Source organism: Lethenteron reissneri, chromosome 21, assembly GCF_015708825.2.
Source record: "Lethenteron reissneri isolate LAM-NWPU_2019-01 chromosome 21, ASM1570882v1, whole genome shotgun sequence".
NCBI classification, from domain to species: domain Eukaryota; kingdom Metazoa; phylum Chordata; class Hyperoartia; order Petromyzontiformes; family Petromyzontidae; genus Lethenteron; species Lethenteron reissneri.
The window spans coordinates 20,528,311-20,542,537 of NC_083799.1; the positions used below are offsets into that span (position 1 = coordinate 20,528,311).

The window sequence follows — 14,227 nt, forward strand, 5'->3', positions numbered from 1 at the left end:
ATCATGGCTGATGATGAGCTTAGACGTGTAACAACCAACTGATGAGGTATGTTTCAGCAGCAATGCAACCTAGTGATGATTATCAAGGGAACGCTTCCAAAATATAGTTGCATGACATGCTAGTTGAAAACACTGCTAACAGGGGTCAACATATCTATGGCACCTTTTTGTCAGTATAAAAAATTATGAAAAATAAGAATAGGTTTTCAAGCAATAAAACTGATGTTCAAACACCAAATGGACTTGGTGCCTTGGTGTTCGAACATCGTAACACCTGTTGTATTGCCAGAAGGGGTAAATATGTAATCATATTCACTTGTTACTCGAGCAGGCACGGGGTGACATTATTCTTATAAGTGCACTTTGGGGTGGGCCGGTTGATTGAAGGCATTGAAGCACAGTTGCACTTAATTCGTATCAAAATCATTTGCCACGACCTTTACCATTCATGTGCCAGGAATCCATAGGTAGCTCCTGCGCGATTATGAGTGATACAATTAAGTTATCTTCAGTCTTGATTTCAATACCATTCATGGTATACTTATGTGCATACTGTTATCTGTTTGAATACGATTTTGTATGCAAATTTCATCGGCTTAAATTATATATTTTTACGTGAATTAAATGTTAACAAATAACTGATATCGTTTTTGATATTCACAGACATTTTATAGCAGCAAAATTACAACTTATATCATTTAACCCATGCCTTAGCATATGCAATCATCCCAAATCCTTACAAAAGCAATACTTCTAATACAGCTTTTATTAGAGTATAGTAATGTCAATTATAGTGTATGAGCATGTATTGAATATTTGGTCTTCCTGAGAGAGTTAATGTCTCGGTCATCTGGAACTTTTGCAAAACAGAATAATCTAAGTTACTTTGCTTAACATGATTTTTTTTTAAAAGGACCCAATTTCAAAGCAGTATATTTCACGATGACAACATGTTACAATTACACGAAAAGTCACAAACGGTTAAATGAGTTAACAAGTTGTACTAAACATTTTATAAATACTCTGTGCCCTCCACCTGCTGTATGGACAACATTGAGACGATAGTTGAATTCGTCCCAAACGCCTCTCAAAGTGTCTTCTTCCACTAAAGTCACCGCTGATGTGATTCTGTTTTTCAGGTCATCCAGATTAGTCGATAATGGTGGCACAAAAACACGGTCTTTGACGTATCCCCACAAGAAAAAGTCGCAGGGTGTGATGTCTGGGGATCTTGGGGGCCAAGAGTGTAGCGCCAAGTCTTGGGTTCCCGTGTGACCTATCCAACTTAGAGGCAGTGTGTCACTTAGAAAACGTCGAACCTGCAGGTGCCAATGTTGCGGTGCTCCGTCTTGCTGAAAAATGAAGTAATCGGAATCTTCATCAAGTTGTGGAAAGAGCCATTTCTGCAGTATTTCGAGATACGCTTGCCCCAAAATTGTGTTTCCCTCGAAAAAGAAAGGGCCATGAACCTTTCTTTGAGAAACAGCACAAAACACGTTCACTTTCTGGGAATTACACTCATGCTCTACAGTTTCGTGCGGATTCTTTAATCCCCATATGCGCACATTGTGACGGTTAACTTTACCGCTTAGATGAAACGTTGCTTCATCACTAAAAATCAAACGCGGTAAGAAGCTGTGGTCCTCCATGTTCTGTAACATCACATCACAAAATTCTTCATGCTTGCCTTTGTCACCTGCACGAAGAGCCTGTACCATTTGCAACTGGTATGGCCTCATGATTAAGCATCGCCTTAACACACGCCAGACAGTCGTATGAGGGATCGCAAGTTCTCGGCAGAAAACTCTCTCACGTTTTCCTCTGAGGTGCATGGTCGCCCTGTGTTCTTTCCCTTACATAAACAGCCTGTTTCCTCAAATTGTCGGTACCAACAACGAATGCTCGTTGACATCAATGCCAAAACGCCGTTGAAATGCACGCTGCAATTATGGATTCATTCTTGCTGAACTGCAGAACGCAAAAGGCCTTGTGTTGTGGGGTCGCCATCTTGCGAATGACTGAGTCTAGGGGCTGTTTGTTCGCTGGGAGAGGCATCTAGCGGTAATCATTTGAAACTCTACGCCCCGCCCTTTCAAGTGGTAAGAGTTTAATTCATGGGCGGTTCGTGGTAGCAGAGATATAGCGATTTCAAATCGAGTCAATATGTTTGAAACACCCTGTACTCTTACACTGTTTTTGGAAGTAAAACGTATTTGGTGTGATGTCATACGTCGAATAAGCGTGAGCTCCATTCCAGCATGTGGCACTTTCTCAGGATTTATGGATTAAAATGGCATTCAATGGTGAGAAGGGATCCAGTTTAAAATCCAGATCAAAAGAGGTTTGTTTTTCAACAATCATCAGAGGAATGGCTAGTATTAGCCAATGATGCTCTACGATGTGATTACTGTGTTTTTGGTCAAAATGGTAAAAAGAGTACTTTTTCTAAGGCTGAAGAATGATTTGATAAAAGGCAGAAAAAGCATTGCACGACATTTTAAAATAAATCAATGTAAATTATCTATGACCAACATTATTTGAGTTGTATATCAAGATATATTCATTTAATGTCATTATGTTATGAACTTTTATGTTGGCTGTCATAGAATGAAGTTGCTTCGGCTGTTAAAATTATATAAGAATTGTGAATTCCTTGAATAACACTGGTCTGCAACCAAAATTTTCCGAAATAAATGGGGTCCAACTTTACTAATTCTGGGTCCATGAAAATGAAAATGATGCTTAAAATTGTTGATTGGCTTTAGTTATCAAGATATGCTACTGGGTCAGTATATATACGACCTTTGACTTGGAAATGGCAGAGGATAGGTGAGTTATAAAGGGAAGGGATCTCAATTTGAACCAGAAATTATTAGAATACATCTTTGAATGGATCTATGAAAAAATCTGTGACTGGGTTTGGACAGTACAGTACTTGCTTTTTGAGCAAAACAATCTGAACCTGGTATTGTATCATACATGATATTAATTGCATCATGTTATTCCTAGAAGTCATGGATGATGCAATCATAACTAGGCTTACACCCCTCTGCTGAACAAATTGTCCTATATCAGCTCTAGAAATCATACAGTGCCGTGCTCTCTTATTTGTCAGTGTTTGATTTTGCAAAAATACATTTTTGTTTAGCCAAAGAGATGCCTCATTCTTGTGTGCACAAAGCAGATAACTTCTGCTATGGTTGTGGTGAAGTGACTTTTGCATCACAAAAGCGAAGTATAACCACTATGGTTAAGAAAGCATATCACCTTTATTTTGGCTGCAAAATTGAAGATCAGGACAAGATGTGGGCCCCACACATACTGTATGCTGCAACACTTACGCAACAAATCTTCGCCAGTGGTTGAACAGGAAAAGGAAATATATGCCTTTTGCAGTGCCAATGATATGGACAGAGCCAACAGATCATATCAGCAATTGTTACTTCTGCATGGCGAATCCAATTGGGAAAGGTGTGTCCAAAGAAGAAAAAGTAGACCGAGAATGTTTGTATAATGCAATCAGCTATATGCCCAGTACCCCACGGAAAAGGACTGCTGGTTCCTGATGCACCAGAATAATTATCACTTGAGTCAGATGAGGAAGAGGATGAAACTGCTGGTCCTGAACTATCAATGTCACGTGACCCAGATGTTCTCCCATCCTCCTCTGAACCAACAACAAAATTCAAGAACTACTCAACGATGGCAGCTATACAAAAATAAAAAGAGACCCCACCAACAGCCTCGTCATTAAAACCAACAAAATCATTTCTGATTCAACCGCATTAATTGATCAAACCAAACAGTTCTCGTTGAAACCTTCTGCAGCCAGGCCACCAAGATTATATGGCTTGCCAAAGATACATAAAGAAGATACATCCCTTCGTCCCATTGTCTCTACTATCAACTCCTCCACGTATAAACTGGCTCGTTTTTTGTCTGAAATCCTGCGGCCTTTCACTGGAAAAACCACCTCTGCAGTACTAAACTCTACTGACCTTGGTATCGACAATCAAGGGAATTTCCCTGTCCCCAGACGACCTGCTTGTCAGTTTTGATGTGGTTTCCTTATTCACCAAAGTTCCTGTACCTGACACCATCGCAATCATTGAAGACTTGGTTCATCAAGGACTGAATACTGAGGTACCCCCCCCTGGTGAGACACTGCTTAACCAATACATACTTCACCTGGAATAGAACTTTCTACAAACAAACTGAGGGCACCCCAATGGGCTCCCCCCCTATCTCCGGTTGTAGCCAACGTTTTCATGGAGAAATTTGAGACTGACGCCATCCAGACTGCCACTCTACGCCCAACCTTATGGAAGAGGTACGTAGATGACACTTTTGTCATCTGGCCACATGGCCGGCCTGCTCTAGACCAATTCCTCGACCACATCAATTCCATACACCCAGCCATCAGATTCACCATGGAAGTCGAAAGAGATGGCAAGCTACCCTTTTTGGATGTCCTAATTAAAAGGAGACCTAATGGTTCAATGAGCCACTCTGTCTACAGGAAAGCCACCCATACGGATGCTTACCTAAAACCGGATTCCCACCACCATCCATCCCAGAAGAATTCCCTCATCAAGACTCTACACCATAGAGCCCAATGCATCTCCGACCAGGAACACATTGCCAGTAAACTCAAGCACGTACGCCAAGCTCTTAAGGCTAATGGTTACTCCGACTACACAATCCGCAAAGCCATCACTCCAACCATCAAGAAGGATCCTGTTGAGGAGCCTTTCAAAACCATCACCTTACCCTACATTGCTGGGGTCACAAAAAAGATCTCCAAAATCCTGAAAAAACACAAGATCCAGGTCCGATTCAACACAGTACATAAAATCCGTGATCTGGTCCCGTCTGTAAAATATGTGGTTCCAGACATACAGTACCCTGGCGTCTACAAACTAAGTTGCCTCTGTGGTAGCAGTTACATTGGAGAAACCAAACGACATGTCTCGGACCGCATCCGTGAACATAAAGCAGACCTGAAACACGGTAGGACAAACACCTCAGCCGTGGCAGATCACTGTTACAATTCAGTGGGCTCACATGACATTGACTTCTCCAAGACAGAGGTTCTCTGCAAGCCATCTGACTACCATGAGAGATTCGTTCATGAGGCGATCCACATATACATATACAAACACAGAGACAATTTCAATCGAGAAGATGGATTCTGGCTCAGCAATCATTGGAATGACATAATAAACCATTTCGGATCTTAACTGATTGTGTTCACGTTTACGGTGACTTTCAGACCGCAGTCCACTCACTGGCATTGACTATATATCTTGTATTCTCCACAGGGAATGGATTATTTACTCCGCTGCAAGTCTCCTACCACCACTCTCCCATTGACTTATTTCGTTGCTTCCTCTTAGTACCTTTCACGCGACGGTCAATGGTATTGTATAGCAGACTGTATAATAATAAATAGTATAAAAGTGTAATGTTTAATATAATGTATAAGGTAATATATAGTATCGTAATTGTATAGTGAATATACAGCAGTGTGGTATACAGTAGGGTGGGTAGAATAATACATAGTGTAATATTACAATGTATAGTTTAAGGTATAAGGTGGTGTATAGTAATACAGTATATAATTTAATGTTGGGTTTGTCTATGGCAGTATATAGTACGGGGTAGACCCGTGTGATGTAAGAGAAAAAAGTTTAGCTGGAGGCATATTATATTTTTGCGACATAGAATTGTAATGTATGACTTACTGTTAGTAGCTCAGCTTATTGGAGAGTATATTTAGTATATTGATGATACTGATGTAGTTTATATTTTAGTTTTTTACGTGGTGGTTTAGTTGCTGCCGCTCCATACTATTAAAATTCCTTTCCTTTATTAATGCTAACTCTACTCTCTCCCTTTGATGCTGCTAATCCTGTATAATGCACGGGCATAATGACTTTGAAACCCCCCGCCCACCTCCTACGCATTTCACAAGTAGTGACTAATCCCATATCTGCATTTCTCATAAATATGCTAAATTCCTTTGTCAAGGCGCTCTTCCCCCTCCAACCCAGCTTAAATATACGCTTCCAAGCCTGGTGGTGTTCATTCAGACGCTGTCTTCCCGACAGACCTGTTCTTCACCTGAGGACGGCTGCTTGTGTTGTCCCAGAAACGCCGTGAGAATTATTTTATTATGTTTTATTTTTATTATTTTATTATTTCCCTTCTACGTGACTTTACCGAAAGAACCAAGAAAATGAATCCCTGCAGTCACGAAAGCTTTAAATCGAAACTCATAACACAAGTTGAATTGAAAGACCTTGTCAGGGATTTTGAAATATCCAACAGTAAGGCAGAGCTGTTGGGCTCCAGACAGCAGCAGTGGAATCTCCTGGCAGGTGCTGTTAGGTTTCCATGTTTCATGACCATCAAAAGGATCATGTCCCATTCTTCTTCATGGAAGGTGATCTTGTAGCCTGCAACAACATCGATGGTCCAAGCGGTGACGCAGCCTCACAACAGTGCATTCCTCGCTTGTTGCAGACTCCCAGGGTTCGAAATCAGCGGCCATCCTAGTTCTTACCCGCAGGGCATTTGAAACCAAAAATATACACGTGCTGTCTGATCACAGTGGATGTTAAACACCCCTCGCGACGTCATTCACAAGAGTAGGCCATTGTGTGCCGACGTCCCGGTCCAAATTCGTCAATTTCGAAAAATAACCTGCACATTATTCGATTGTAATATACAGTACATAGACAATCATTGCCCCGCTACTAAGAAAACTTGACAGAACTGTCCTCAAAAAGAGGCATGTCACTCAGTGAGCCTCTCTTGACTAAATAAGCCTTGTAATAAAAACAAACTGGCATCCCATAACTCGTTGGAATTCAGGGCTGTGTTTTTGAAAAAAAAAAGAAAATTGCCAACCAAATAGCTAAATGTATATTTTAGCCCAGACACTACTTGCCAAATGGAAATCAAGCAATTCCCATAACATTTCATTAGCATCATGAAAACAACCCGATTGTAAGTTATGCACTATTGTCCACATTTAAATTGAGCTAAAGTTATGCTGAATTAGAAATGAAAACTTGACTTGGATTTCTCTCCGCAAGCAGTGTGAAACATCATCCCATGTGAACAAACAGTGTACATATAGTATCCTCCAGGATTCCCATGTTCTTTCCTAACGCCATCACCCATTGGGTTTTAGATCAAGAGCTTTTCATAAATTATAATGATTAAAGTTGCTGCTAAGCCTTTGCAAGTCACAACCGTCATGCATTGAAGGCGTTTGACCTACCCTGGGGCAAGTGTATGCCATAATGCTGCATTATGTTCTAATGATGTTTTAAATAATTTATTTTCATTTACAGAAATGTTATCATGCTAGCACTGCATCACAACACTAGAACGGCGTGTTGAGATCATGCCAAAGCGCAGTATATATTGTGCTGTTTCTGCAAAAAAGGCTGCATGTAACACTGAAACATATGTACAAGGATATGATTGAATAGGGGAAATCGTCCTCATAAAAATCAATAGGTTAATCGCATGTAATGTCAATAATTTGGCATTGACATGTCTTTGTGGATAACTAACTAGGCTGGCTGTGTTTTTGCAGGGAGGGCACAAACTCAATCCAGCTAAACTTTATTGCTTGCTGTTGGTTTAACATATATCTTCCACAGCTACGAAAGAAATGCAAATTAACTTGCAATATTGCATATTCTTTGTTTATTAAGTTGCAGTCAAACATCCTGGCAACGACGATCGTGAGACAATGCCACGTCCCTTCAACAAACGCAAAGGTGAGTGATTGCTATTCAGTGTACTCTTTTACACGTGAAAATTGTACCCATCTTAAAACGTCTATCTGTTCATTGTTTTTGCAAGTATTTTTGGTTTTGGTTGTGGGTTTTTTTTCCACACCGTGCTCTATTTGGTTATATGTGGATTGTTGTTGCACTGATTACCTTAATTAAGTGTGTGAATACTATACTTAGTCATGAATTGTAAATAATGCCTTGCATTTCTATCTATGTAGTTTTATTCCCTGCTCATGTTAAAACCCCAGTAGCCAGGTAAAGAGCCTAAATCATAGCTTTTGGTCCTTTGAAATGTGTTTTTATTTACGCCTTTTAGCTGAATGAGAACATATACCAGTTTTTGACCCTGACAGAATAATAATGTATTTAATGTAATTGTGGGAAGACATGGGTTAAACCAGGCAAATCTTTCAATTTAACAAAACATCAAATTCCTCTTAATCTGCTGATCTTAAATATATTTTAAGTTTTAAAAGCCGTTAAAAGTACCCTCGATTACCTCAGCATTAAATTACATAATTGTTTGACGAGAGGCAAGGAAGCGAGATTTATAGAGTAGATGCTAGAAGCCATTTCTATTGGATTATAATTCCCCCATGTAATTCCCTTCAAGTTTTGATATGTACAGTGATTACCGTTTGATAAGGGATTCCGATCCATCAACCCAGAATTATGGCTGTCCCTCAATTTACATCTCCAGTATAGAATTATCTGGATGTGCCATTCTTGGAATGGAACCTAGAAGCACTGGAAATTAACTAAATATATATTTTGTAACAACAATAAAACATGGATGCTTTATTTAAAGAGTATTATCTTTCAGTGATTAGTTTGGGATGACATGGTAGCAGAATGCTTTACCCACATTAGAAGCATTCTAAGTACAAATTCCAGTCAGGGTCAACTCAATCCATCATCCCTCAGGAGTTGATAAAATTATGGCACTGAAGTTGTGTTTGTCATTCGTGTAATGGTTATATTGTGATTTTTTTTTCTTGTGACAGACAAGATTTGGATACATCCCCCTGAAGTCCTCATACTGGGCTCTGTCCTCTATACTGTTAAGGTACACATTCAAACCTGCCAGGAACTACCATAGTACAATGAATCCATATCCATGTATATTATATGGTATAACTTACACTGATAATAAAATAATTGCTGAACGTGGCACAAATGTAGATACTGAGATAACAGGAATGCAGCAATTCATTGATCCACCAATACATACATACATTTGTGACACTAACAATGTATCATTTATGCTTCATGCTTGCTGATTATAAGGTGTAGGTGTACCTTTGGCAAACAAAATTAATACAACAGAACAAGCAAGACACAAAAAAGAAAGCAAAATAAATAAGAGTACAACAATGTAAAAATATATTGAGTCTTGAATCAAATTGGAACACATAATTCATGGCATTTCATTGAATCACCAGGTTGTAAATTGTTGCATGCCTATTAGATGCCGATGGTTTTAGATGGGCAACATTACTCAAAATCATAACAAAATACGAAGATAAAGCCATGTAGATAGAAAAATAATAAAAATATCACGACATTTCGATCGCAACACAAGCAATCGTCATCAGGTGAAATAATATAGTGGGGGAGCTGCTGAGGTAGGATGTTATAAATGTTTGAGATGGGTGTAGCCCAAGGGTCATAAGCGAAGTGGGCGGGGCTAGAGATTGCATTTGCATGTAAATGTAAGATCGGAGAGCTGGGCTGCCTCCACGACGATGAAGCTGTGGAGGTGGCCATTGTATTCCTGCAGTCACGAAAGCTTTAAGTCAAGAGAAAATACGAATAAGTCAATTTTATTGTAATTGTGTGGAATTAGTGCATTCAAACCTCGTTTATTCCAGCCAATTGGCTTCTGACAATTTTTTTTGTAAATTGTACTAACATGAAATAAGTTTTGAACATGATAATTGGTTCTTTACCCTTCTATCTGGCAACAAAACTGACACCTTTTTGCAAGGAGTCATGTTTGCATAGACCGCAATACCTGCAGTCATAATACAAACAAAAGAACATAACTCTGATAATGTGCACTGTCCTTGAAGTTGATTGGTCCACACCCGAGACAGCTTTCCTTCGAGCCTAGTCTCATATGGGTTGGACCAGATGACGCCAAAAGGCGCACAACTCAAGGACAATGCACCATCAGAGTATGAGAGCTCGGGGCAAGCATCTACACTATGGGGACCTCATTTGCCAGTAAAAATATGATAATTGGTTCTTTACCCTTCTATCTGGCAACAAAACTGACACCTTTTTGCAAGGAGTCATGTTTGCATAGACCGCAATACCTGCAGTCATAATACAAACAAAAGAACATAACTCTGATAATGTGCACTGTCCTTGAAGTTGATTGGTCCACACCCGAGACAGCTTTCCTTCGAGCCTAGTCTCATATGGGTTGGACCAGATGACGCCAAAAGGCGCACAACTCAAGGACAATGTACCATCAGAGTATGAGAGCTCGGGGCAAGCATCTACACTATGGGGACCTCATTTGCCAGTAAAAATATGATAATTGGTTCTTTACCCTTCTATCTGGCAACAAAACTGACACCTTTTTGCAAGGAGTCATGTTTGCATAGACCGCAATACCTGCAGTCATAATACAAACAAAAGAACATAACTCTGATAATGTGCACTGTCCTTGAAGTTGATTGGTCCACACCCGAGACAGCTTTCCTTCGAGCCTAGTCTCATATGGGTTGGACCAGGTGACACCAAAAGGCGCACAACTCAAGGACAATGCACCATCAGAGTATGAGAGCTCGGGGCAAGCATCTACACTATGGGGACCTCATTTGCCAGTAAAAATATGATAATTGGTTCTTTACCCTTCTATCTGGCAACAAAACTGACACCTTTTTGCAAGGAGTCATGTTAGATGCTTGCCCCGAGCTCTCATACTCTGATGGTGCATTGTCCTTGAGTTGTGCGCCTTTTGGCGTCATCTGGTCCAACCCATATGAGACTAGGCTCGAAGGAAAGCTGTCTCGGGTGTGGACCAATCAACTTCAAGGACAGTGCACATTATCAGAGTTATGTTCTTTTGTTTGTATTATGACTGCAGGTATTGCGGTCTATGCAAACATGACTCCTTGCAAAAAGGTGTCAGTTTTGTTGCCAGATAGAAGGGTAAAGAACCAATTATCATATTTTTACTGGCAAATGAGGTCCCCATAGTGTAGATGCTTGCCCCGAGCTCTCATACTCTGATGGTGCATTGTCCTTGAGTTGTGCGCCTTTTGGCGTCATCTGGTCCAACCCATATGAGACTAGGCTCGAAGGAAAGCTGTCTCGGGTGTGGACCAATCAACTTCAAGGACAGTGCACATTATCAGAGTTATGTTCTTTTGTTTGTATTATGACTGCAGGTATTGCGGTCTATGCAAACATGACTCCTTGCAAAAAGGTGTCAGTTTTGTTGCCAGATAGAAGAGTAAAGAACCAATTATCATATTTTTACTGGCAAATGAGGTCCCCATAGTGTAGATGCTTGCCCCGAGCTCTCATACTCTGATGGTGCATTGTCCTTGAGTTGTGCGCCTTTTGGCGTCATCTGGTCCAACCCATATGAGACTAGGCTCGAAGGAAAGCTGTCTCGGGTGTGGACCAATCAACTTCAAGGACAGTGCACATTATCAGAGTTATGTTCTTTTGTTTGTATTATGACTGCAGGTATTGCGGTCTATGCAAACATGACTCCTTGCAAAAAGGTGTCAGTTTTGTTGCCAGATAGAAGGGTAAAGAACCAATTATCATATTTTTACTGGCAAATGAGGTCCCCATAGTGTAGATGCTTGCCCCGAGCTCTCATACTCTGATGGTGCATTGTCCTTGAGTTGTGCGCCTTTTGGCGTCATCTGGTCCAACCCATATGAGACTAGGCTCGAAGGAAAGCTGTCTCGGGTGTGGACCAATCAACTTCAAGGACAGTGCACATTATCAGAGTTATGTTCTTTTGTTTGTATTATGACTGCAGGTATTGCGGTCTATGCAAACATGACTCCTTGCAAAAAGGTGTCAGTTTTGTTGCCAGATAGAAGGGTAAAGAACCAATTATCATATTTTTACTGGCAAATGAGGTCCCCATAGTGTAGATGCTTGCCCCGAGCTCTCATACTCTGATGGTGCATTGTCCTTGAGTTGTGCGCCTTTTGGCGTCATCTGGTCCAACCCATATGAGACTAGGCTCGAAGGAAAGCTGTCTCGGGTGTGGACCAATCAACTTCAAGGACAGTGCACATTATCAGAGTTATGTTCTTTTGTTTGTATTATGACTGCAGGTATTGCGGTCTATGCAAACATGACTCCTTGCAAAAAGGTGTCAGTTTTGTTGCCAGATAGAAGGGTAAAGAACCAATTATCATATTTTTACTGGCAAATGAGGTCCCCATAGTGTAGATGCTTGCCCCGAGCTCTCATACTCTGATGGTGCATTGTCCTTGAGTTGTGCGCCTTTTGGCGTCATCTGGTCCAACCCATATGAGACTAGGCTCGAAGGAAAGCTGTCTCGGGTGTGGACCAATCAACTTCAAGGACAGTGCACATTATCAGAGTTATGTTCTTTTGTTTGTATTATGACTGCAGGTATTGCGGTCTATGCAAACATGACTCCTTGCAAAAAGGTGTCAGTTTTGTTGCCAGATAGAAGGGTAAAGAACCAATTATCATATTTTTACTGGCAAATGAGGTCCCCATAGTGTAGATGCTTGCCCCGAGCTCTCATACTCTGATGGTGCATTGTCCTTGAGTTGTGCGCCTTTTGGCGTCATCTGGTCCAACCCATATGAGACTAGGCTCGAAGGAAAGCTGTCTCGGGTGTGGACCAATCAACTTCAAGGACAGTGCACATTATCAGAGTTATGTTCTTTTGTTTGTATTATGACTGCAGGTATTGCGGTCTATGCAAACATGACTCCTTGCAAAAAGGTGTCAGTTTTGTTGCCAGATAGAAGGGTAAAGAACCAATTATCATATTTTTACTGGCAAATGAGGTCCCCATAGTGTAGATGCTTGCCCCGAGCTCTCATACTCTGATGGTGCATTGTCCTTGAGTTGTGCGCCTTTTGGCGTCATCTGGTCCAACCCATATGAGACTAGGCTCGAAGGAAAGCTGTCTCGGGTGTGGACCAATCAACTTCAAGGACAGTGCACATTATCAGAGTTATGTTCTTTTGTTTGTATTATGACTGCAGGTATTGCGGTCTATGCAAACATGACTCCTTGCAAAAAAGTGTCAGTTTTGTTGCCAGATAGAAGGGTAAAGAACCAATTATCATATTTTTACTGGCAAATGAGGTCCCCATAGTGTAGATGCTTGCCCCGAGCTCTCATACTCTGATGGTGCATTGTCCTTGAGTTGTGCGCCTTTTGGCGTCATCTGGTCCAACCCATATGAGACTAGGCTCGAAGGAAAGCTGTCTCGGGTGTGGACCAATCAACTTCAAGGACAGTGCACATTATCAGAGTTATGTTCTTTTGTTTGTATTATGACTGCAGGTATTGCGGTCTATGCAAACATGACTCCTTGCAAAAAGGTGTCAGTTTTGTTGCCAGATAGAAGGGTAAAGAACCAATTATCATATTTTTACTGGCAAATGAGGTCCCCATAGTGAAGTTTTGAACAGTCGAGGGTTTATTGTGTAACAATATAAAATTCAAATGCAAGCATGCAGGCATACACATCTCTTACTGATTTTCGGATAATGCAAAAGTAACACTTATCATAATGATCAGTAAGACAGTGACACTAAAGTATATACCTAAATATTGGCAATGGTGGCTTTAGCAATAATAATACTGATATAATTTACTGCAGCTAATTTTTTACACATTCATATTTTCTCTACTTATTGTACAGTTGGCCTGTGAGAATACTGTTGCCATGTGATTGTGGAATTTCAAACGTTGCCTCATGACTACGAATAAACATGACCACTGCCTCATGTAGTTAATTATTTTAATTGTGATATATATTCTTAGGTTTTTTCGGTAAAGTCACGTAGGTAAAACATCAAAATTAATAAAAATAAAATAAAACAAAAATCACGACGTTTCGGAGGCAACACAAGTCTCCGTCATCAGGTGGGACCGTCACAGCCGGATTAGCTGCATCGCCTCACTTGATGCAGCTAATCCGGCTGTGACGGTCCCACCTGATGACGGAGACTTGTGTTGCCTCCGAAACGTCGTGATTTTTGTTTTATTTTATTTTTATTAATTTTGATGTTTTACCTACGTGACTTTACCGAAAAAACCTAAGAATATGAATCCTTGCAGTCACGAAAGCTTCAAATCTAGAATTAATTGTGATATGTAAATATCGCATTAACATTAGTACAGAATGTGAATACAGTGGCATACATAACTCACAAATTTCACTG

The 14,227-nt window shown here is 40.5% G+C and overlaps 1 protein-coding gene across 2 annotated transcripts in view; it reads left to right on the top strand.

Moving 5' to 3' along the window:
• LOC133345374 (PTB domain-containing engulfment adapter protein 1-like) overlaps positions 1-14,227 on the top strand; it is a 66,354-nt gene that overhangs the window by 12,702 nt on the left and 39,425 nt on the right. For both annotated transcript variants that reach the window (XM_061556072.1, XM_061556073.1), the window contains exons 2-3: positions 7,731-7,796; positions 8,819-8,880. In XM_061556072.1, coding sequence (XP_061412056.1) covers positions 7,769-7,796; positions 8,819-8,880 — 90 coding nt within the window. In that variant the 5' untranslated portion in view covers positions 7,731-7,768. The remainder of the gene's footprint in view (positions 1-7,730; positions 7,797-8,818; positions 8,881-14,227) is intronic.